This window comes from Eriocheir sinensis, chromosome 37 (assembly GCF_024679095.1).
Source record: "Eriocheir sinensis breed Jianghai 21 chromosome 37, ASM2467909v1, whole genome shotgun sequence".
Lineage (NCBI taxonomy): Eukaryota > Metazoa > Arthropoda > Malacostraca > Decapoda > Varunidae > Eriocheir > Eriocheir sinensis.
In genome coordinates this window covers 15387956-15410599 of record NC_066545.1, presented here as the reverse complement: position 1 = coordinate 15410599, position 22644 = coordinate 15387956, and the positions used below count along the sequence as shown (strand labels likewise).

At 43.2% G+C, this 22644-nt stretch overlaps 2 protein-coding genes across 6 annotated transcripts; both read right to left on the bottom strand.

Moving 5' to 3' along the window:
• Positions 1 to 432: 432 nt before the first annotated feature.
• LOC127008376 (m7GpppX diphosphatase-like) lies at positions 433 to 8659 on the bottom strand. 2 transcript variants are annotated; one of them, XM_050880379.1, is made up of 8 exons: positions 7676 to 8659; positions 6841 to 7089; positions 4471 to 4591; positions 4186 to 4331; positions 3536 to 3760; positions 2909 to 3026; positions 1520 to 1657; positions 433 to 658 (listed from the first exon to the last, which is right to left on the bottom strand). In XM_050880379.1, the coding sequence occupies exons 2-8, from the start codon at positions 7087 to 7089 to the stop codon at positions 642 to 644; spliced, it is 1014 nt and encodes a 337-aa protein (XP_050736336.1). In that variant the 5' UTR covers positions 7676 to 8659; the 3' UTR covers positions 433 to 641. The 2 variants fall into 2 exon arrangements, with proteins under 2 accessions (XP_050736336.1, XP_050736337.1); XM_050880380.1 differs by having other exon boundaries at positions 6841 to 8659.
• A 2063-nt stretch (positions 8660 to 10722) lies between these two features.
• Positions 10723 to 22220, bottom strand: LOC127008375 (serine/arginine-rich splicing factor 5-like). 4 transcript variants are annotated; one of them, XM_050880375.1, is made up of 10 exons: positions 22094 to 22220; positions 20081 to 20214; positions 19744 to 19814; positions 19416 to 19514; positions 18879 to 18914; positions 16970 to 17039; positions 13510 to 13583; positions 12943 to 13152; positions 12239 to 12388; positions 10723 to 12126 (listed from the first exon to the last, which is right to left on the bottom strand). In XM_050880375.1, the coding sequence occupies exons 2-10, from the start codon at positions 20198 to 20200 to the stop codon at positions 11793 to 11795; spliced, it is 1164 nt and encodes a 387-aa protein (XP_050736332.1). In that variant the 5' UTR covers positions 20201 to 20214; positions 22094 to 22220; the 3' UTR covers positions 10723 to 11792. The 4 variants fall into 4 exon arrangements, with proteins under 4 accessions (XP_050736332.1, XP_050736334.1, XP_050736335.1 ...); XM_050880377.1 differs by having other exon boundaries at positions 12239 to 12349; XM_050880378.1 differs by lacking the exon at positions 12239 to 12388.
• Between the last annotated feature and the right edge of the window lie 424 nt (positions 22221 to 22644).

Below are 22644 nucleotides of genomic sequence, written 5' to 3'. Positions count from 1 at the left end.
AACCAGAATATGCAATCTTTCATATATACTCGCATACTTACCCAGCAGTCATCGGAAAAATCACCCTAAAGAAGAGTATGTATCCCGGCACACACGTTTCCTCTCTATATGTTTGCCAACACACCAGTAGTTCATTACGTCACAGTGATCAGCCTCTTGTTTTCCTCTGATGCTCTTTCTCTCTTCTCGTGCCACACATGTGCATGCGATGGTGAGCGTTATGAAAACTTCTTGCTGCCTTCAGGTCAGTGTGTTTTACTTAATACTAACAAGGGTCCTTCACACTCAGGGTAAAGCTCCACCTTGAGCCACTCTGCCCTCGGCCTCTCAGTGCTCTCCCTTTACACGGCATGAGGCGGGTAACGCTACACAGCTTTACTGTCTTGATGGAGCGAGAAACTTAAGCTACAGGGTCAAAATAATTCAAATGCATTACTGACTAATATTTACTCACTTTTGCTTTATATTTATGCATATTTTTTTCATTTGTGTATTTTTACTTATTCTTTATATACTTATAGCTATAAAAACATTTCACCGTCATGTTAAAAAGGTATTGTCTGCCAACGCAGCAGAGCCGTCGCGGTGCAGCAGCCAGATACAAAAATACAAACGAAGACACGGCCGATACCTTGCACTTGTTATGCGGAGAAGTAACCTGAAAAGGGAAAGACATGTTGAACTGACCTTAAGAATTTTCATCTTAAGGCAACTTATTTCCAGTCATAAAGGCTTCGTATAGGCAAACTTAAAGATGAAGGAAAAGTTTGGGGCATACGCTAGAGCTGCATGTTGCACTGATGCTCATCTTCTCTGCCCTTGAGCCTGTGGTGAGTAAGAACCTATTGCCCCGGGACACAGGACTCTGGGTTACCCATTTACCTAACGAGAGTTTATCCAGGTTTCCCCTGGTACCCGTTTATTGAATGAGAGGGTAAACAGCTGGCTGGGTGAGCTGCACACTGACTGCCCGGGCTGGGATCAATCCCTGCTTGTGGAGCCGTAGCTTGTCATGTTGACCACTACACCACAGGGGTCAATTCTAGGCCATCACAAGGGTTTGCTGCAGTTCAGCTTAGTATACAGAAGATTCAGTCCTATGGAACTGATGTCATTATAATTATTATCCACCTAATTACCTTCAGACACAGGGCGTAAGGTCTGGCATGCATGGTTGTAGATATTTCAACAAAGAAACTTTCCACTGACTCTTGTTGCATCCCCACCCTCTTGTTGCAGAGGAATGAGGCCTCGCTAATGTACCTATGCATGTATGGACCTTAGTAAAATATAACCTACCTTTCTCTTTAAACATGGCAAGTGAGAGAAAGAGCAAAAAACTCAAAACGTAAGCTACTTTTCTCCTCGGACGTTGCAAGAGTGAGAAGCGTGAAAAATTAACAAAACAAAACACAACCTTCCTTTCTTTTTAAGCACGACAAGTGAAATATTAACAGAACACAACCTACCTTTCTCATTAAACACAGCGAGAGTGGAAAGTCAACAGCACGTGACCTACCTTTCTCCTCAAACATGGCACTGAGCGGGGAGTTATCCTTGAGGGTGTAGGGAAGGGTTGCCCGCTGGTAATACTCCGAGCAGGTCTCCAGGTTGCTGATGACGGAGGACAGCAGGTGAGCTTTGCCGACCCAAGTGCCTGCGGGGAGAAGTACGGTTATGAAGACGCTTGGGATTCGATATTCCACGGTACGGTTATCATGGGACTCGGGATTCGATATTCTCCGTAACCTTCACAGATAATGCATCAGAGTAGAGTAGAACCTCGCTTTGACCCGGTAGCAGCGGGGATCATGTTTCTTAATGGTCCCTCCAAGCGAGAAAAATGAGAAAAAATCACCCCTCACACAAACCATTTCATAATATATATCAAAGCATTTGTGATCAGATTATGTATCATCTATTTAGGGGGGTTTATATCATAGCACAAATTTGGCCCAGCGCTGCTACACGGTAAAGCCACAAATTTGGCCCGTCGCTGCTACCGGGTTAACCCAATATTGCCTTCATTATTTTCTACACTCATCTAACTGGTGGTAAACAAGAGGGTATAAATGCCAGATACAATTAGACTACAGTGTTGCCACCCCATAGACACCCAGTAGAATGCACTGAAATCATCACACTGGTCAAATATTCCAAACACTCCTTAATTTCTACCTAAGACTCACTTCTTTCAAGCATAACTAAATCATCACGGTCAACAAGAGGGTATAAATGCCAGATACAATTAGACTACAGTGTTGCCACCCCATAGACGCCCAGTAGAATGCGTTGAAATGATTACACTCGTCAAATATTCCAAACGCTCCATAATTTCTGCCTACGACTCACTTATTTCAAGCATAACTAAATCATCACAGTAAACAAGAGGGTATAAATGCCAGATACAATTAGACTACAGTGTTGCCACCCCATAGAGATACCCAGTAGAATGCGTTGAAATCATCACACTGGTCAAATATTCCAAACGCTCCATAATTTCTGCCTAAGACTCACTTATTTCAAGCATAACTAAATCACCACGGTAGGCAATACAGTCATCCCTCAAATAGTAGTTTTCAATAGCTCGGTTTCGGTTTTATACGGACTGTCACGGAAGATCTTTTAGGATTCTTAAATTTCCTGCTCACTGGGATATTTAAAAATCCTTAAAAATCTTCTTAGAAACTCCAGATAAAACCAAAACTGAACTATTGGAAACTGTGCTATTTGAGGAACAACTGTATAGGGTTAATGTGAGATATGTATCAAGGAAATTCAAACAAGATGGAGGTGTTATTTCAATGAGACTTCAATTGGGGACTAGTGGGACCTTTCTTTTTCTTCTTCTTCTTTTTGAGTGTGTGTGTGTCTGTGTGCTTGAGGATACGGGCCATGATCTTCTCACCTGGAGCCTCGAAGGAGAGCGCCGTGAAGTGGACATGGAGGTGATAGAAGGAGGGGAGGTAATGTAGGTAAACCCTCAGCTTGTGGGCAGGAATACCATACTTCTCCTTAATGGCCGCCTGCAGTGTGGGAGAGAAAGATTTAGGGCTACTTTGACAGTTAGGCTCATAGTCTTAATCATTTTAGACTCTCACAAGTCAGTTAGTCAGTCAGTCAATGAGTCAGCCAGTCAGTTAGCCATTATCTCAGCCATTCAGTCATGTCAATAAGCTAGCCACTCAGTCAGTCAGTCAGTCAATAAGCTAGCCAGTCAGTCAATGAGTCAGCCAATATCTCAGCTATTCAGTCAAGTCAATAAGCTAGCCACTCAGTCAGTCAGTCAGTCAATAAGCTAGCCAGTCAGTCAATCAGTCATTCCACAAATAAACAAACCAACCAGTCAATTAGTCAGTCAATGAGTCAACCAGCCAGTCAATCAGTCACCCAGTCAACCAATCAGCCAGTGAGTCAACCAGCCAGCCAGTCAATCAGTCACCTAGTCAACCAATCAGCCAGTCAATTAGTCAGCCAAAGAGTCAACCAGTCAGCCAGTCAGACACCCAGCACAAGCAACCATGCCATATCTTACTGAGCCTTTTTCCTGCATATTTCTGAGCAAGGGCAGGTGTTTGGCAGTGAGGTCCCTGAGGCAGCCCAGGTCCCTGCGGTGAACGATGGCTTGAAGGTAAAGGTCCTCCATCTGCTCCCCAGTCCACTTCAAGTCCGGCACAAGGATGAAGCCTGTGTCAGCGTCCGGGTCCTCAAAGACTATGCGATCGGACTCCTTCTTGTGGTCCAGGATGTTGTAGATCCACTGGAGATGTTGGAGAGATTAGTGGGGGTATGATTTTTCTTGTTGAAGTAAGTAAAGGAAAGTGAGGATGTTGAATGAGAAGGAGGAGGAGGAAGAGGAGAACAAGAAAAACAGGAACTAAAACAATAAAAAGAAGAAGAAGAAGAAGAAGAAAAAGATGAAGACAAAGAAGAAGAATGAGAACAAGAAAAAAGACAAAAATGAACAGGAACAAGAAAAAAACTAGAACAAAAAGAAAGAGGAACAGCAATAACAACAACACACAGTCCCAACATCTCACATCCCACATACACACACACACACAAAAAAATAAATAAATAAATAAATAAATAAATAAATAAATAAATCACCTATTCTCACATCCGTTTCCTAGCACGAGATAAACACACAAACATCCGCCTCCACTGGATGGCACACACCACTACCTCTTTGCTGAAGGATGAGGTCTCGATGTACCGTTTGGTCACCTCCTCGTACAGCTGTGGAGTCTCGTGGATGAGCGAGGACGGATGTGTTTCATACCTCTGGATGTGTTTCTTCTTTGCTGGGTAGATAACAGTGGCCTTGACTTCTATAGGGGTGAGAAAAAGGTGTTACAAGATTGACGATAGTGTATGATATTGGCTTCCACAGAGGTTAAAGATGGATATTAGTGGGCAATGACGTATCTTTTGTTTTCTTTTTTTCTACAGCATCCCCCCTCCCCTTACCGTTGAGCTCCGGGGGCACCAACGCTGTCTTGTTGTAGTAGATGTCGTTCTGGAAGAGTGTCCGGAGGCTCGTCCCGCTGCTTAGGATGTCCTCGAGTTTGTCCGTGTTGAAAGGTAACTTCTGCGAATGAAAGGCGAGGAGTGTGATTAAGCCGAAGAGAGGATCAACAGGAGGAGGAGGAGGACCTAAGAAGTGATACAAAGTAATATGGGTCAAAAGAAGAAACTGTATGAATTTTCTGAGTCAAGACAGTTTCGGTAGGTTATGTTAGGTTAAGTTTAGGGTATCTTCAAACACATGATAGCCAGTCCCTTATGGCATAAATCAACAAAGAATGACCTCACTTTGTTGTATAGAAAGTATCATCAGTATGGAAGCCTATATGAATTTTCTGAGTCAAGACCTATAGTGTTTGTTTTGGTTAGGTTATGTTAGGTTAAGTTTAGGTATCTTTCAAACAAGAATGACCTCACTTGTTGTATAGAAAGTCTCTCATAAGGAAAGAAGCTAGATTAAAGTGTTTGTTTTGGTTTTGGTGGTTATGTTAGGTTAAGTTTAGGGTATCTTCAAACACATGAGAGCCAGTCCCTTATGGCATAAATCAACAAAGAATGACCTCACTTTGTTGTATAGAAAGTATCATCAGTATGGAAGCCTATATGAATTTTCTGAGTCAAGACCTATAGTGTTTGTTTTGGTTAGGTTATGTTAGGTTAAGTTTAGGGTATCTTCAAACACATGATAGCCAGTCCTTTATGGTATAAATCAACAAAGAATGACCTCACTTTGTTGTATAGAAAGTCTCATTGGTAAGGAAGCCTAGATTAATTTTCGGTGACAGGACCTACAGTGTTTGTTTTGCTTTTGGTGGGTTATGTTAGGTTAAGTTTAGGGTATCTTCAAACACATGATAGCCAGTCCCTTATGGTATAAATCAACAAAGAATGACCTCACTTTCTTGTATAGAAAGTCTCATTGGTAAGGAAGCTTATATGAATTTTCGGAGTCAAGACCTATAGTGTTTGTTTTGGTTTTGGTAGGTTATGTTAGGTTAAGTTTAGGGTATTTTCAAACACATGATAGCCAGGCCCTTATGGTATAAATCAACAATGAATGACCTCACTTTCTTGTATAGAAAGTCTCATTGGTAAGGAAGCCTATATGAATCTTCTGAGTCAAGACCTATACAGTTTATTTTGGTAGGTTATGTTAGGTTAAGTTTAGGGTATCTTCAAACACATGATAGCCAACACCTTATGGTATAAATCAACAAAGAATGACCACACTTTCTTGTATAGAAAGTCTCATTGGTAAGGAAGCATAGATTAATTTTCTGTGACAGGACCTATAGTGTTTGTTTTGGTTTTGGTGGGTTATGTTAGGTTAAGTTTAGGGTATCTTCAAACACATGATAGCCAAAACCTTATGGTATAAATCAACAAAGAATGACCTCACTTTCTTGTATAGAAAGTCTCATTGGCCTATATGAATTTTCCGAGTCAAGACCTATAGTGTTTGTTTTGGTTTTGGGGGGTTATGTTAGGTTAAGTTTAGGGTATCTTCAAACACATGATAGCCAGTCCCTTATGGTATAAATCAACAAAGAATGACCTCACTTTCTTGTATAGAAAGTCTCATTGGTAAGGAAGCTTATATGAATTTTCTGAGTCACGACCTAGTGTTTGTTTTGGTTTTGGTAGGTTATGTTAGGTTAAGTTTAGGGTATCTTCAAACACATGACAGCCAGGCCCTTATGGTATAAATCAACAAAGAATGACCTCACTTTCTTGTATAGAAAGTCTCATTGGTAAGGAAGCCTATACGAATTTTCTGAGTCAAGACCTTTTAAGTTTGTTTTGGTAGGTTATGTTAGGTTAAGTTTAGGGTATCTTCAAACACATGACAGCCAGGCCCTTATGGTATAAATCAACAAAGAATGACCTCACTTTCTTGTATAGAAAGTCTCATTGGTAAGGAAGCTTAGATTAATTTTCGGTGACAGGACCTTTAGTGTTTGTTTTGGTATTGGCGAGTTATGTTAGGTTAAGTTTAGGGTATCTTCAAACACATGATAGCCAACACCTTATGGTATAAATCAACAAAGAATGACCTCACTTTGTTGTATAGAAAGTCTCATTGGTAAGGAAGCCTAGATGAATTTTCAGTGACACGACCTATAGTGTTTGTTAGGTAAAGTTTAGGGTATCTTCAAACACATGATAGCCAGCCCCTTATGGTATAAATCAACAAAGAATGACCTCACTTTCTTGTATAGAAAGACTCATTGCTAAAGAAGACTATATGAACTTTGTGACAAGGCCGAGCAGAGGAGGAGACAGACACACAGCCAGACCAACAGACAGACAGACCTGGAGCTGAACCACTGCGTCACCCTCCCGTCCCTTGATGCAGCACTTCACTACCACCGACTTGTGCTGCTCGTCATGGCTAAGGATGCGCACAATCTGAAAGTCTTGGAAGCTGGTGAGGAAGGCCGGATCACGGTCGCCCACACAGCCCTGGTCGGTGGTGCTGTCCACGGCGTCGCTGCAGTCGTCTGTGCGCTGTTTCTTGTGGGGAGGTGAGGAGTTGTCGCCCTTAGGTGTAGCCTCTGCCATCTGGTAAAAATAATGATAAAAATAATGTGTATTTTTATCTCACCCAGCACTAACCCATATCAAATTGTATCTTGAAATAATGATGATAATGATGATAGTAGGCTAATGACTTCAATATTGACAATCACCCAATGCATGGTTACACAAGTGAGGTAAGTAAGGCCCTTAAGTAAGTGAATCCCAGTAAGTAAGGCCCAGTAATTAAGTAAGTAAGACCTTGTTAGTAAGAAAGGCCCAGTAAGTACATAAAGCCCAATAAGTAAGTAACCCCCTGTTAGTAGGTTAGTAAGTAAGGGCCAGTAAGTACATAAAGCCCCATAAGTAACTAACGCCCAGTAAGTAAGTAAAGCCCAACAAGTAAGTAAGGTCCTGTAAGTAAGTAAATAAGTAAGGCCCAGTAAGTAAGTTCCCGGTTTGACAGTTGACAACCCGCGCCCCCAACCCGGAACTCGCCGCAGCCCTTTCATTTAACCCATTTTTTTTCCCCTTTTCCCACATGCACCGACCCTGTGGCGATGTCCATGGCTAACACGCACACACAGGCACACGCTGAGAAGCCACACAACGCTAAACAAACTTAACTTACTGTGGAAAAGGTAAAAAATGTCGAAGCCCGGCGTCAAAACTGTCCGGTCGAGGGAAGGTAAACAAACCATGGAGGTAAAATTGGTGGAGTCGACATCAGCCCAGTTAAGTGAATCCGCCAGAGGTGTCATTTTTACGGCCCACGTGTCAGGTGTTTTCAGGTCAGGCTCCCTCTTAATGGGCTCAGCCAGGCTCGCTCACCCCCATCTTTTGGCCGTAAATTTGACAATGAATGGGATTAGCGGGTCGTGTCGACTCCACTAATTCTACCTCCATGAAACAAACTCAACCCCGCGCAGCGTTGCCAGATTATCGTATCCATCATTGTATTTACCGTTTTCAGACACTTAACTAGAGAAGAAACACTAATAATTAAACCTTTAAATGGAAACTATAAATAAATGTAGTTATTGGAGTGCAGGAGACAGTTTGGGGGTCGGAAATCGGTAAACATGAGGCTAAGTACGACAATAGTTATCTCATTTGGCTTAAGAATTATAGGCAGAAATGAAAAGGCCAATTCTAGGATTTTTTTACCCTTCTCTTTCCGTTTCAGAGGAGAAGGAGAAAGAGCAAAGAACAAAAAAGAGGATTATAAAGTTATGGTCAGCTATTATTTCACTTCATTGCAAACTATTTTATCCCCGGGTCAACTTAGGCCATAATTTCAGTGGGGTTTGGGTCACTGGGGTCACATGAGGCTGCTTGTAATTCCCACCCTTTTAATTAACCAGCGATTATTTCTTCCCTTCCCTTATTGCCTTGATTTCAAACTCTACCGGTTCTCCTTAGTTGTTTACTTGCAATAATAAACTATCAATCAATATTAATCAATCCAATACATATTTTTTTCCTATATTCACCAGCGAGGGCCAAATCCGTGCCCATCGAAGCGGAGGGGTTGACTAATAGTGATGACCTGATGGCCCTATTCCAGGTATAAGTTATGTTGGCCATGTAGAGGAGGTTGCTATGTTGGTGTAGATTTATCTTTTTATCTCTATTGTCTTCTTTATGGGTCTCGCTACATCCCCTTTTGACGACCACTATGGTTCGCTGACAGGCTGTATGCCTCTAATCTAACTATAGCTACCGGCACAAGGGAGATTTGGGGAATACTCATAATGCTTAACTCTGGTTGCTGGAGGAGAGGCAGGAGCTGGCGTGAGCGTCGGGCTCGCCAGGGGACATCCACGATGGGAATGGGAAGGGAATGGGAAGGGAGCAGCTTGGGGCAGTCGAGGGACAGGTTACCCCGCCATACAAGTTCCCATCCTGTAGTCCGTCTCACACAGCAGGCCGTGGGTGGTTTTCGGGGGGCTGAGTGGAGAGATGGACACCTCTCTCACTCAACTCCGCATTCACGTCTCTTCTCCCGGTTCTTGTTCGGCCAAACCAGCCCGCTTCCTTGTCTGCTCTCTGTGGTTTCTCGCTGCCGCCTCTGTCTGCTCTATCCTCACGTCTCCCAAGCTTCTGGCGCTCTTCCTCACTGGGCCGTGGGTCTGCTTGCCCTCGCCTTCTCGCCTCTGCTCCTCCCCCTTCTTCACGTGACTCCCTCTCGGCATTACAATCAAACCATACCTACCTAACTAACTAGTTATTGGTTTCTTGGGGGGGGGGCGGGGTTCGAGGCTTTGAGATGAGGGATTTCAGTAACTCGTTCATATATTCGCTCGCCGTTATCTTCTCATAACCTTTTACGCACTTACATTCCTTAGCCACCCATTCACGCTCCCTCTCGCTCACTTACTCACTCTGCCACTCACCGACTTACATTCTCTCGTTCATTCACGCACTCGCTTACACTTACTCTGTTACTCACTCACTTGCATACCCTCTCGCTCACTCACATTCGGACCGTTACATTGGTATTCTAAATTATATGCTTAATTCTTTTTCTTACGTCAATCGTTTCCAAAGGTCAGAAAGAAAGGGGTTTAACGTGTCTCTGCGTTCCTGATGCAGAAACTGTCAAACTACCACCAGGGTCATAAGTACTCGTAACACTACCCATGGAAATGCCTCCACACAAATCATACAAAAGCCTTGTTAAATGTATGTGCTCATGTTCTGAAAGGTGTAACATGGTAGCGGCGAGGGTCATGTTTCTCAATGGTCCCCCTAAGCGAGAAAAATGAGAAAAAATTATCACTCACGCAAACCATTTCATAATATGGATCAACGTGTTTGTGATCAACTTATGCATCATCTATTTTTGGGGTTTAAATCATGGCAAAAATTTGGCCCGTCGCTGCTACCGGGTTAAGAGGACGAAGTAACTTTTTTATGTCTGGTCACTACGAACAAGTGTGGCATGACAGCAATGTATCGCCTACTGGTGTTTTAACTTTTCTGCTGTGAGCTTTTTGTTGACAGCAGCCACAACACTGATCTTGCTGGTTACAATGCAGCCACTGCCTAGATGAAAGCAAGTCAACTGGGAAGTCTCACAATATACAGTAGGACAATACAGTATGGTTGGTAATATGACACTCGCTTCTCACTAAGGTCAAACAGGGGGTCAGTCGGGTTCTAATGAGTGTTTCTTCAGGTTCATGGTACAGAAGACTCACACTACCATCAGGGTCATAAAACTACCCCTGGAAATGCCCACAACTCCTATGAAAGCCTTGTCAAATGTGTGTTCTTGGACGGCGAAATGTCTTAAAATACGACCCCATATGTTTACACTCTCATAGGACAGTGACTGGGATCTATTCCTGAGGACATCAATGAATCAATGTGTAATAATTTGATAGTGAATGTGTAATTTATTGCATCTACATACACGTTATTTATATCGGTTTAATTTTTCTTAACAAATGACGACCATATTTTAAACTAATATTGGTGGCAAATACTGTTATGGTAAGAACGTAAATGCCACGATCATTAAATGGAACACTATGAGAGGCAATGTAGTATATGGTATTTGAATGTAAGGGCACTGTGATCTGTGGTGCTGGTAAACAACTTGTAGGAAGGTGCTCCCCTCTGGTGCACCCACTTCAACCACCCAATGATGTACTTTGGATTTTCATATAAACGTAACATCTACATTTTATTAAATTCAAAATGGTCACAAGAGAATCCATTGCAATTAGGATTAACATCACTTGGTATTGTCAAGTACAACGTCCACATTTCCTGACAAAAGCAGCTTTGCAATAGTAACTCTGCCATGCCATTGGAAACCATGACTACTTACTTTAACACCTTGCTGGACAATACTAGAGAAACATTTCAAAACAATTATGTCATCACCTAATGCCACTCAAGACGAGGCCAAACCAGTTATGAAAACTTGCCAAGTGAAGTTCCTCCATTTATACTAATATTGATAATAACATGGAAAATACAGCTTTTCATTGCCAGCATAAACACTCACCAAAGATATTCATTTGTACTATATATTATTTTTACAAACCAAACTGAATGTCAACTTACAACTTGGAAACCTTAACTTAAATAGTAATGTAAAAAAATGATAGTTTATTCATAAGTAATCTTAGAGCAGCACTCACTGCCTCCATTCTCAGTAAGAAACAAAATAAGTGACCTACAAAAATGAACCCTTGCAAAGAACTATCCCTTTACACTTTAAATACTTTTGAAAACAGTAAACTTTGAAGTACTCTACCCTATGCTGATGTGAGCCACACAAGGGGTGCCTGCTTGAGTGGTCATATGTACAACAAATAACAGCTGTCAGTCATTGCCCTTCCTTACAAAACTGAAGTACTCTCAAGGTCTTTAAACTAATCAAACATGCTTGCCTTCAGAAGCCAATTTTCTTCTATCTTGAAGCCATCACTGTTTGCCAGATTACTAAAGCATAACATTCATTCGTCTCAATTAATCTAATAAACGAGTGCTGTAAGTCTTCCAAAAATAAGAAGTGCATTCTCCTTCTCTTTAAAAGGAGTAACATTCATCCTAGTAAAAAAGAAAACAAGTTGGGCATAGCAAATCCCTATTATTTCTCTTATTAAGCATAGTGAAAAAAAAAAGAGCACTAATTAGGTTCCAGCCATTATGATTATCGTGCCAGTAACTTACACCAACACCCTGACTGACCCCAAGTCTTCCTTCAGGCTGCTCCCAATGCCCGCACACTCTCAATTCTGGCCGTCATCCTGCAGGCCACCATCAAGGCGTCCATTCTCTCGGGGGGAGTGGGAGCGTGAGCGTGAGCGACTGTCCCGGTGAGCTGGTGACCTCGAGGGTGACCGGGAGCGTGCATCCATGGGCTCTGTTCGCGAGTCGTCCCGGTGAGCAGGAGAGCGTGACCTCGACTTGGGGCTGCGGGGGGAGGAGCCACGGTGGTTCTGTTGGGCCTGGTCGCCAGGGTGGTCCTGGTCCTTGACGGCGCTGTTGCCGGGTTCCTGCGAGCCGTCTCGCCGATCCCCAGAACGGGAACGTCGGTCGCCAGAGCGGGACCTTCTGTTATCCCTTAAAAAAAGAAGAAAAAAATAACAAATAAATAAATACACATACATAAAAAGAATACAAAACAGAGTAGAACACACTGGCTCTCTTTGTCTGTCCAGTCGGCAATACTTACGGAGAGCGTGACCTGGACTTTGAACGGGACTTGGAGCGTGACCTGGACCTCGACCTGGACCGTGACCTGGAGTATCTGGACCTGGAGCGCGACCTGGACCTAGAGCGTGACCTGGTCCGGCGAGAACGGGAGTATGACCTTGAACGAGACCTGCAGATGCCAACACCTCATCATTCAACGGCAAAAGCATTTACACAGCTAGCGTTAAGTTCATGCAACACCTTCCTTTTCTCCAACAAAACTATAAAGCCATTTCTTATATCTCCTAACCCCGAGTCTATGTACTCCTGGAAATGTTAAAACCATTGCCAAATACTGATTGACAAACTTTCTTCTTCATTTTAACCAAGAGTTCATTTTCAAAGTCCCTCTCAGCCTTTCAGAGTATAGCTTTAGTTCTGGGTGAGTGCTAACTTCTACTACAACTAGCTAACTAACTAACTAATAACAGTGCTTCCAAATTGGTGACTGAATCCATGACAAACTGACCTATCTTTCGGCCACCCCTCTTGACTCTTTTGTTGCAGTGAGTAGCGGGCTTTTTTTCATTGTTATTACTATTTTTTTTTTTGCCCTTGAACAATTTCCTTCACTGGGAAAAAAAAAAAAAAAAAAAAAAAAAAAAGCCTTCAAATTGGTGAACGTACCCAAAATACCAGAGACAAACACAACCAAATCAGCAACCATAGAGGAATGTGGGTTACCTGGAGCGAGTACGTGAGCGGCGCGACCTTGACCTCCTGGAGCGTGACCTGGAACGCGACCTGGAGCGGCGGCGTGACCTCGAGCGCGACCTTGACCGGGAGCGTGACGGGCGGTCCTCCACCAGGCGGATGCGGCGGCCGTTGAGCTCGGTGTCGTCCAGCTTCTCGATGGCTCGCTTCATGTCCGAACGTGTTGCAAACTCCACCACTCTGTATGGGAAGGGAGGGAGAGGAGGCCATGGATAGAGTCGAGAGGAGGCAATGTGTGTGTGTGTGTGTGTGTGTGTGTGTGTGTGTGTGTGTGTGTGTGTGTGTGTGTGTGTGTTACAAGGGAAGCAGCATAAGGGCAAAAACCAGAAAAAAAAAAAAAAGAGGTCAGAAAAGAGGTCAATTTTGGGTGGTGTCATTTTTTTTTGTTTGTTTGTGTGTGCGTGAGAAAGACAAGTCATGAGATAGCTTAAAAATACCGAATCATCTTTTCCCTTAACTAATCCTCAATATACAAAGTTAAAACATACTAAAAATACAAATGATTATACAGATTCAAAAGCAACGGGAGGCACTTACCCTTCATAGCGACGGTGCTTATGGGCGTCAGCAAAAGTGATCTCACCAGCTTTGCGCATGTAGTCCTTGAGGTCCTGTGAGGAAGACACGAGAGTTAGGCCTTGCACAACCCTGGCGCGAGGTGTGAGGCAGTGTATTGACGCTAGCTAACTCGAGTGTCTGTGTATGTGTGTGCGCAAAAAACGTGTATGTCTTCAGGTGTGACTGTTGAACTGTGGCACAACAAGAAGAGAGGCAAGTAAGATTAGAAATAATGTAGAGGGTGAACCTTATAGCACCACGCCACAGACTACATTTTGCTGTGTGTTCCTGACTAACGGTGACTGGTGATGCCTGTGTGTGTGTGTGCATGTGTGTCTCTGTGTGTGTCAAAGGTGTGTGCATGAATGAGTGAGTGAGTGTGTGTGTGTGTGTGTGTGTGTGTGTGAACGTGCATGAGTCTGCATTCATGTGGTAGTGTATGTGCGTGTGTTGTGGAGGTGGTAGTAACCAACTGACAATCATGCACTGCCACAGCTTGCCCCCCCTACTCTGCCCTGACTGGCTGGCTGGCTGGCTGGCTGGTGACTGGTAGATGATTGGCTGACTGGTTGATTGGTTGGCCGGCTGCTGGCTGGCTGGCTCGCTGGGAGAGGGTGGGTTGGCAGGGGCTGGCCTGGACCCCACAACAAGACAATGCCCTGCCACCAGCACACAACATGCTTCCCTTGCCCCTTAGAGAGTAGGTGTACCTGGCATTACACTGAGGGGAGGCTGTGTCAAGGAGCTACAGACACGGGACTAGAGCAAGCATTCATACAAAATAAAAATAAAAATAAAAGTAAAAAAAATGAACCAAGGGAAATGAAGGCAAAGCCAGAAAGTATATAAAAAAAAAGACTGAATGAATAAAAAGGGACTTTCTCAAAACCACTGATAATATATATAGTATAATCATATATATATAAAGGCAACAGCAAGAAGTTATACCCCAATGTGGGCGTAACTCATGCTACGCAGATTATTGGTCTGGGTCCCGCCCCTTCGGTCCGGCTGGGTGGAACGGGCCGCCCCCTGGGTGGGAGGACAGTGTGGGACCCGCGGCAGGGGTAGGCAACGCCCGGGTGCTCTTGGTAACCTCCCGGCCTCTCCCGTCCACCTCTACTTCTCACTCACCGGGTGTTGGGGGGGGGGCCATCTTAAAACATAGGCGGATACTTTAACATGGAGCGAGCACCTGGCACAGTCAATATTGTTTTGTTTTATGATCCCTGACAAACCACCACCACAAACTATTTTTTTTAAATTTTTGTTAAACTCCCTATCTGCTTCATCCACATCAATCATTTGTACAAACCCCTCCATTACAACTCTCAGCATCTTTCAGTAGTATCTCCTCCCCTTCCCCATATTTCCCCCTCTCATACCAATGACTACTGCACCTCCTACCTCTCAGGCTTCATTATAACTGGATATACGTGTACATACAGCGTCTGTCCACTTTCCGATATCTGACCCGGCAATTATGAGTAAGAAATTCTAATGGGCATGTGTTACAAAATGCGGGAAGCTAACACAACAAACCATTATGCAATTCATTTTCTATGTTTGCCAGAAAATGGGACAACCTCAAAACCGTGATTGAAAAAACTGACATGACCAGACCATTGCTAAGCTGAGCACCACCTAAGGATGTTGCTATGCTATCAAACAAATTGCTCTCCAAAATTGATCCACACTCAGAACTAAAAAAAAATATGACCCAATACTTTCCATTAGTCTCCCCTATTAGCAACAGTACCAAGCCTTCTTCAAACCCAAATTGAGGCAGTAAACAACTTCCCTTGGGGCCGCTTTCACAGTCATTTTGTTTGTTTTGATTGTTACCAATGGCGACGATCGCTGCTTTAGAATTTCCACTTAAAACTGGCCGATGAGGTAGCGGCGGCTGTGGGGTTAGCCTAGCCCCGCACCTTACCACACACTCTCAACACCTCTCGCTTCCTCTTCCTCCATAGGCCAGTTTCACGTGGAAAACTATAGCGTCGATCAGCGCCATTGGTAACGATCAAAACAAAACGACTGTGAAAGCGGCCCTTAGTCTCCTCTAATAGCAACAATACCAAGCCTTCATCAAACCCAAATTCACCTTCACAAGTCTAAGGAGATGCAGCACACTAAACTCCAGACCAGCAAGGTGTCACAGCAACCAAAACCTCTACAGTACAATGAAGGGCTCCTCAAATTGGTGCATTCCAAGCTGCCTAAATCAATAAGTCTGGAGTATCTTGCAAAATAAAACTGGAGGCCAATAACAACTTCACTATGACCAATTTACAAAAAATGTCTCTGGTGCACCATGAACCGTAACGAAGGATGTTAACACAGTATGGCAGGACATATTCAATGGTTCAGGTATGAGCCAATGTATGTGCCAAGGTTGCAGACCAGTAACATGCAACACATCAAAAGTGCACATTCAACCAGTGACTGACAACCAAATACTCCCAAGGATACATACTGAACAGACTTTGTGAAACCCCATTAAACTTTCCTACGTGGGTGATGTTTGGGAGGATAACTTCTGTGCTTTAGAAGACAAGGGATGAACAATGACATTGGTACTTTATAACACCAATAATGAAATTTAGCTGGACCCTCAATGTAAAAAATACCCTCCACTTAGATGTTTTGGGATCAGAAGAGGATTCTATGGGCAAGGATCGTCTTTGAAGGTACTTTCACTACACACAGGTGTATGTACACATATAAACAATTATAATGAATGATGGTCCGTGCCTACCACACACTCCTCCCTTCCCTAAACACCAAACACATTGAGCCCTTAAGATGTAATGCATCCAGTGACTACCATCATTAAAAAGACTGATTACCAAAATACTTATTATCAGGTTTGAATTCAGAACAAGCTAAGGTACTTATCATCGAGGCTCAAGGTCCCTTGGGGTTGCAAGAACCTATAGTATCTGAGACATCAGAGAATGCAGGCTTTGGAGACCATCTGAGGCAGCCTAATAATGTATATCACACTGCACCACTAGGAATTAGCTTGTCAGGCCCGAGACCAAGGAGGCAGGATGACCCCGACAGCCAGGCGGCCTCCTGCAGCAGGAACCGAAGCCCAGGCAGGACGCCAGATAAATGGATGGACGGTGCTCCTCCGGGCCGGGCGCGGCGACACACCTACCACGCGCCGAACGTGCCCTGAAAGTCACTACTCAAGGGCTGCCCGCTACCATCACAACACACCTCATCGACAAGCCTGTTAGACTTGAAACTGTGTACAAGAGAATGTAGGAGGGAGGAAGAGTGGGTGATAGAGGGAGGGGTGATGGGTAGGGGGTTGCTCTTCTCATCACTACTGCGGCCGGCCCAGCCCCCTCATTGTGGGGCTTGTGAGCGGGAGAGGGATAGGGTGCTCTAGTGGGAGAGGAAGCAAGAATACTTATCTACAACCCACCTGCCAGCTGATGCGGGAAGAGAGGTTCTCCACGATGACTCTGTAGGGTGTGCGAGTGGGGGGCCCGTACCTAGAAGCAGGCCAGTCCATCAGTCCTTTTTCCTCTAAATGTCCCACCATTGAAGGGTATTTTCCTGATTATGCATTCCGGACGGTGCTTGGACAAGTGACACCCTAATTGTCAACACACTGGCAATGCTTAGGGCTTCATAAAGCTTGTCAATCAAAATAACATCAATTGTCCTTTCACTCTGACTGGAATACATGATGCTGGTGAAAATACAGCCTTCCAATAGTGCACCTGTACGTTATGTTCACTGACCTTCCTTACACGTCTTGCCTGGCTCAACTGTATCACTGAAATGCTGACTCTTGGTCATGTCTACTTTGATTAATCACATGAACAACTAGTGAGGTGCAAAGTGAGTTACTCAAAATGCCTATGTTTTTCAAATCATTAGCTATATCTATGGTGAAATAGTGCACCATGTTTATCATTAAAATTATCTGGACTATAAAGATGAAAATACACAGCAAGTGGTCCTGATCTTCAGTTTTCAAGTAACAAACTGTTTAAAAGCTCAGGCTTAAGAAACTGTTAACTCCTCTTCCTCCTTAATGTTAGTCTATGACAATTCTAACCTCAGGCTCATTCATTGTATCTCATCTACAGTTTCATCCTTATATGGGCAATTCCAGTGTTATTCTTTACTCTTTAACTGAATTAAATTGTTCAAAATATCACCTGGCTGTCTTCACTACTTTAATCACTGAGACTTTACTATCGGGGGAAAAGTCTGGACCGCAAGAAGCTTTAATGCTGAATGCTCAAGACCCAAGAACTAGTACATGTATTGCTTAATGATGAAGTGTTCAAATCAAGGGCAAATTTAAGACATGTCACTTATTGTAGGATGCTGTGGAGGTGGTGGTGGTGGTGTAGTGGTGGTGCTGGTGCTACTGATGAAGGAAGAGATGCTTAGAACATAAGACAAGGGGCTGTGACATCCCCTTTCCCTCTTGATGACATATAACCCAAGGAGGTGTAAATTACTAACTTCAGGTGGTGTAACTGCCACTTGGTCCTGTCCTGGTTTGTCATCACAGTTTCAATAGTCTGCAATTCTAGATCTAACAGCCTCAGATGTTACAGGCTAAGCTTACTGCTAGTCAAACACTTGAATCTGCCTACTTCCTGGCAATGCATGAATGGATAGGTTAAGAGACTTGGCATAATGAGACCATCAGCAGGAAGTTAGTCAGCTCAGGGGATGCGTCAGTGCACTCAACCTGTACACAGAACACTGGTGGACCAAGAAAACTATCACCAGATTTTATAGACATTGTATTAGCATTTACTCAGAAGTTATGTGGATAGTTTGGCTTTTTCATTCCAATTCTGAGATGTCGTTAGTCAAGTGTTGAATTTTCACAGAACCTATAAATAAGAAGCTGTTGGATATTAAAAGTTACGTCAACATATTACAAACTCAAGTCGTTAAGTGATATAAAAAAAATCAATACAACCGACTAACTAACAACGCCTTGAAAACTGGGTAAAAAAGACATATCAGCCACATAATTCTTAATAAATACTAATACAGCTTTAAAAGAATCTGGCATAAGACTGTTGAAAATTAATTGATATACTAGTTCATGCCCAATGCTGCTGCTGCCCTAACATCTGTTCCTTCCCTAAACTGGTTCTCTCTTGTTCCGTGGCTACAGTACTGCCAACACCAACGCCAAACCCCACCTTCCCACAGTGAATGTTTTAGAGGGGGGGGGGAGAGTCCAGACCCAGGATAGGAGAATACTGAGCACTAATGTAAAAATATAACTCAACTAAAATAAAAGAAGAAAGGTCCCAGTGAATAGGGATACAAAAAAACATCTCAGCTTTACTCACTTCACATGGCCGAGAGCAGGGTAGCCCCGGGCCCCGCTGAGAGTGAATATGGTGATTGATACACAAGATTAGAGGTCTGATTCATCAGTTATCTTCCATTATATGTCACCCCTGATTTTTTTTCAGTTCACCAAATATGGGATATATCATTCTGTTCTCAACATAAAAATAAATTTAACCATGGTCCAGTAGAAATTATCCCATTCCAGAAAAGTCATGGATGTCCAAGAGAAGTATATATAAATACATACGACAGTCCAAACTGATGTGACCCAGACATCAAAAAGTCCCCTGAAGAATTTAAAACTTGTCAACACCGTGTCAAAAAATTCACGGAATTGCCCATATGAAAGTCTGATGCTAGATCATGGAAATTTACTTTTACGAATCAAACAGGAAAATGTTTCTCAACTCTCATGAACAAGATAATCATGGCACCCTCAATGACCTACTCCCATCAGAGATATCACAAAAAACAGTGACCCAGTAAAGCACAACCCTTATGTAATTCAGCAGTAGCAATCAGCGACGGCCTACCTGTCTAGCCAGGCTGGTCTCCGGTCTCTGTCTCTGTCTCTCCCATAGCCTGCGTAGCCTCCCCTCCTGGGCAGACCTCGTGCGTGCTCCACCGTCACCCTGGAGGCAGTAGAGTTATGAGATTAGGCGACAAGTAATTCAACAGAGGCCAAGTGATTTACATTTGTCGGTGGAAAAGTTTTAAGTAACCACCATATTTTCTTTTTTACACTTAAAATTTGCATATCTGGCTAATTCAAAGGAAAAATGGATAAAATACTATATTCAATAGAAACTATAAAACCAAATTTGGGTAAAGAAAGGCAAGGAACACAAGGATTCCGCTCACCTCTCTCCCAGCAGCTCACGTCCATTCATTTCATAGACGGCGTCATCTGCATCCCGCTCCTCTTCAAACTCCTGTAGGTTTAAGAAATGTTACATTTTTTAACAGCAATGGAAGCAGCTCGAGGGCAACAAATAGAAAACAAAAAAGCCCACTAAAGGTACATGAATCCCTGTCCTGAACTTTCAACTGGGAAACATAACCATTTATCCACTCTCCTACGACAGACCAAGCCAGGGTTCACTAAGCACAAAGATCTATTGAGTACACAAAAATATTTTACCTCAATGAAAAGCCTCTGTATCCATAGCAACAACTTATTGCAGACGAGAACACTCACCACAAAGCCGTAGCCGTTCTTGATGAGGCAGTCACGCAGGCGGCCGTAGCGCTTGAAGAACCTTTCCAGGTCACGCTCCCGGCAATTATAATGCAGCCCTCCGACATACACCCGAGCCATCCTTGCTGCTCACTCTGGGGATGAGAGGTCTAGGGTGAGTGAGATATCATGCATCTGGGTTGAACTAGACCCTCACACTATATAGGGGATGAGAGGTCTAGGGTAAGGGAGATATTGAGCATCTGGGTTAAACTAGGCCCTCACATTATGTAGAAATGGAAAAAAGTGAGGAAAGTTAAGTACAATTGAAAAGGAAACTGCGTGAATAAGAAGAGAGGACCGAGAAAAGGAGGACCTAAGAAGCGATACAAAGTGTTACAAGTCAAAAGAAGAATAAGGCATTTAACCCATCATAAGAAAGCAAACTCTGCTGCAGCCACTGATGCCACAACAACCCAACTGCCTGTAATGCAATGCATCAGATACTTATCAAAATTAACTAAATCTAACCTAACACACAAGAAACAAAAGATTCAAAATGACAAAATCTACTTTACAAAACAGGTTAGAACTGACTAGCTTAAGGATGACCTATGTCAAAATAATGTCAGTTGGGTTGGGTTATGTTAGGTTAGTTTCTATCATATCGTGGCTAGGGGATATCTATTTTTCCCCTATACTCATATTAAAGGCGAATTTGGTACTGAGACGGTGGAGCTAAACAACACATTTACCCAAGTTTGCCCCACCCACCCCCACCCTACAACCCTGAGGCCATGAGCATACATTTCAAGGCTATTTTCACATTCGTTTTCATCCCCACACTCTTCCCAGCAGTTACCCAAGAAGTCTGAAGGTTAGGAGGAGACAATGACCATTCACCTTCACCGTGGAGATGTTAAAATGCGGTGATTCTGCGGCAACTTCCGTTTTGGGACATTCGTAGCAAAGCGTTTTACGCAGAAAGAATTTGCCTTCAATTTGTAAAGTAGAGCATTTAACCCCCATATTAATAGTTACAGGGTGAAATAGCTCGTTCATTAGCGCTAAATAACCCTTAATGGTGCTAAATAAGTTATAATATTCGAAGGGGGGGAGGAAGCGGACCCTTGCACCCCTTACCCTTATCCTCCATTCCCCCGCCCTCCCGCTTTTTCGCTTAAATTTCAACTTATGCCTCATTCAAACCACTAATTACCAGACAGACACCAAACAATAGTGCCAAGTAAGTTATAATATTCAAAGGGTGGGGAGGAAGCAGACCCTTGTACTTGCCCTTATCCTCCATTCCCCCGCCCCATGCCGCCGCCCTTCCGCTTTTTCGCTTAAATTCACACTTGTGCCTAATTTAAACAACTAATTACCACACACACCAAATAATAGTAGTTAGAGGGTAAAACAGCTGGTTCATTAGCGCTAAATAACCCTTCAAATCCCGGTAAAAGTGTTAAATTATCCTCCATTCCCCCGCCCCATGCCGCAGCCGCCCTCCCGCTTTTCCGCTTAAATTCCAACTTGAGCCTTATTTAAACCACTAATTACCACACACACCAAATAATAGTAGTTAGAGGATAAAACAATTGGTTCATTAGCGCTAAATAACCCTTCAAGTCCCCGTAATACTGTTAAATAAGATAAAATTGAGTAAAATATTCGTAGGGAGGGGGAAGGAAGCGCTCCCCCACACCCCCTATCCGCCGCCCGCCCTCAGCCACAGCCCCGCTTTTTTGCTTAAATTCCAACTTATCACTAATTTGAACGACTAATTCCTACTCAAATACCTCACTTACACCTCCAAGCACCTTTCTAAAGCACCAAGTCACACAAGGAAGCCGTAAAAATGAAAATATCCGGTAAAATAAGGGCTGGTGGGAATATGGCGCGGATTCCCATGGCAGCGGGAGATAACGCCCTCTTAAATCCTCTTTTCAGCTTCGTTCCTAAAGTTTAATATATTGAAGGATATATACGATGAATCTAGGAAGGTTGAAGTTTAGGATGGTTGGTACTCACGCGTCATTAAAGGCGAAATAAGGTGGAAATGCGGTCTCTATCCTGAGCGGCGAACTGCGTCTCTGAGCACACGTGTTGTCCCTCTGGCGGCCGTCTCGCTAAGTGCTGGACAGTGGTGCCACGTCGCTCTACTCATTTACCGGTTTTTGACTCTTAATGTCTTAAATACTACCAAAAGGCGTCAGCAATTAACTATTATATGATAACTATAAATAAATATCGTTATCTGGGTCCAGGATACAGTTTTAGGGTCGGAAATTGGTACATATAAGAGGCTGAGTGGGAGGATTTGGCACCTCTGCTGGACAGTGTTGCCAGTCCCTCGTTAATACCGTACTTAAAAGCTTAAAATTTTAATGTTGTAATCTGTAAGTTGTTCTATTAGGTTATTTCTTTTCTAAGTTTTTTTCTATTTAAAAAAAGGATAGGACCTACATATGTATTTGCTCTCTGTCAGTTGTTTGCATGAGTTGTTCTCTATAAGCTGTTCTCTATAAGTTGTTCTCTGTAAGTTATGTGCAAGTAGTTCTCGGTAAGTAGTTCTCTGTAAG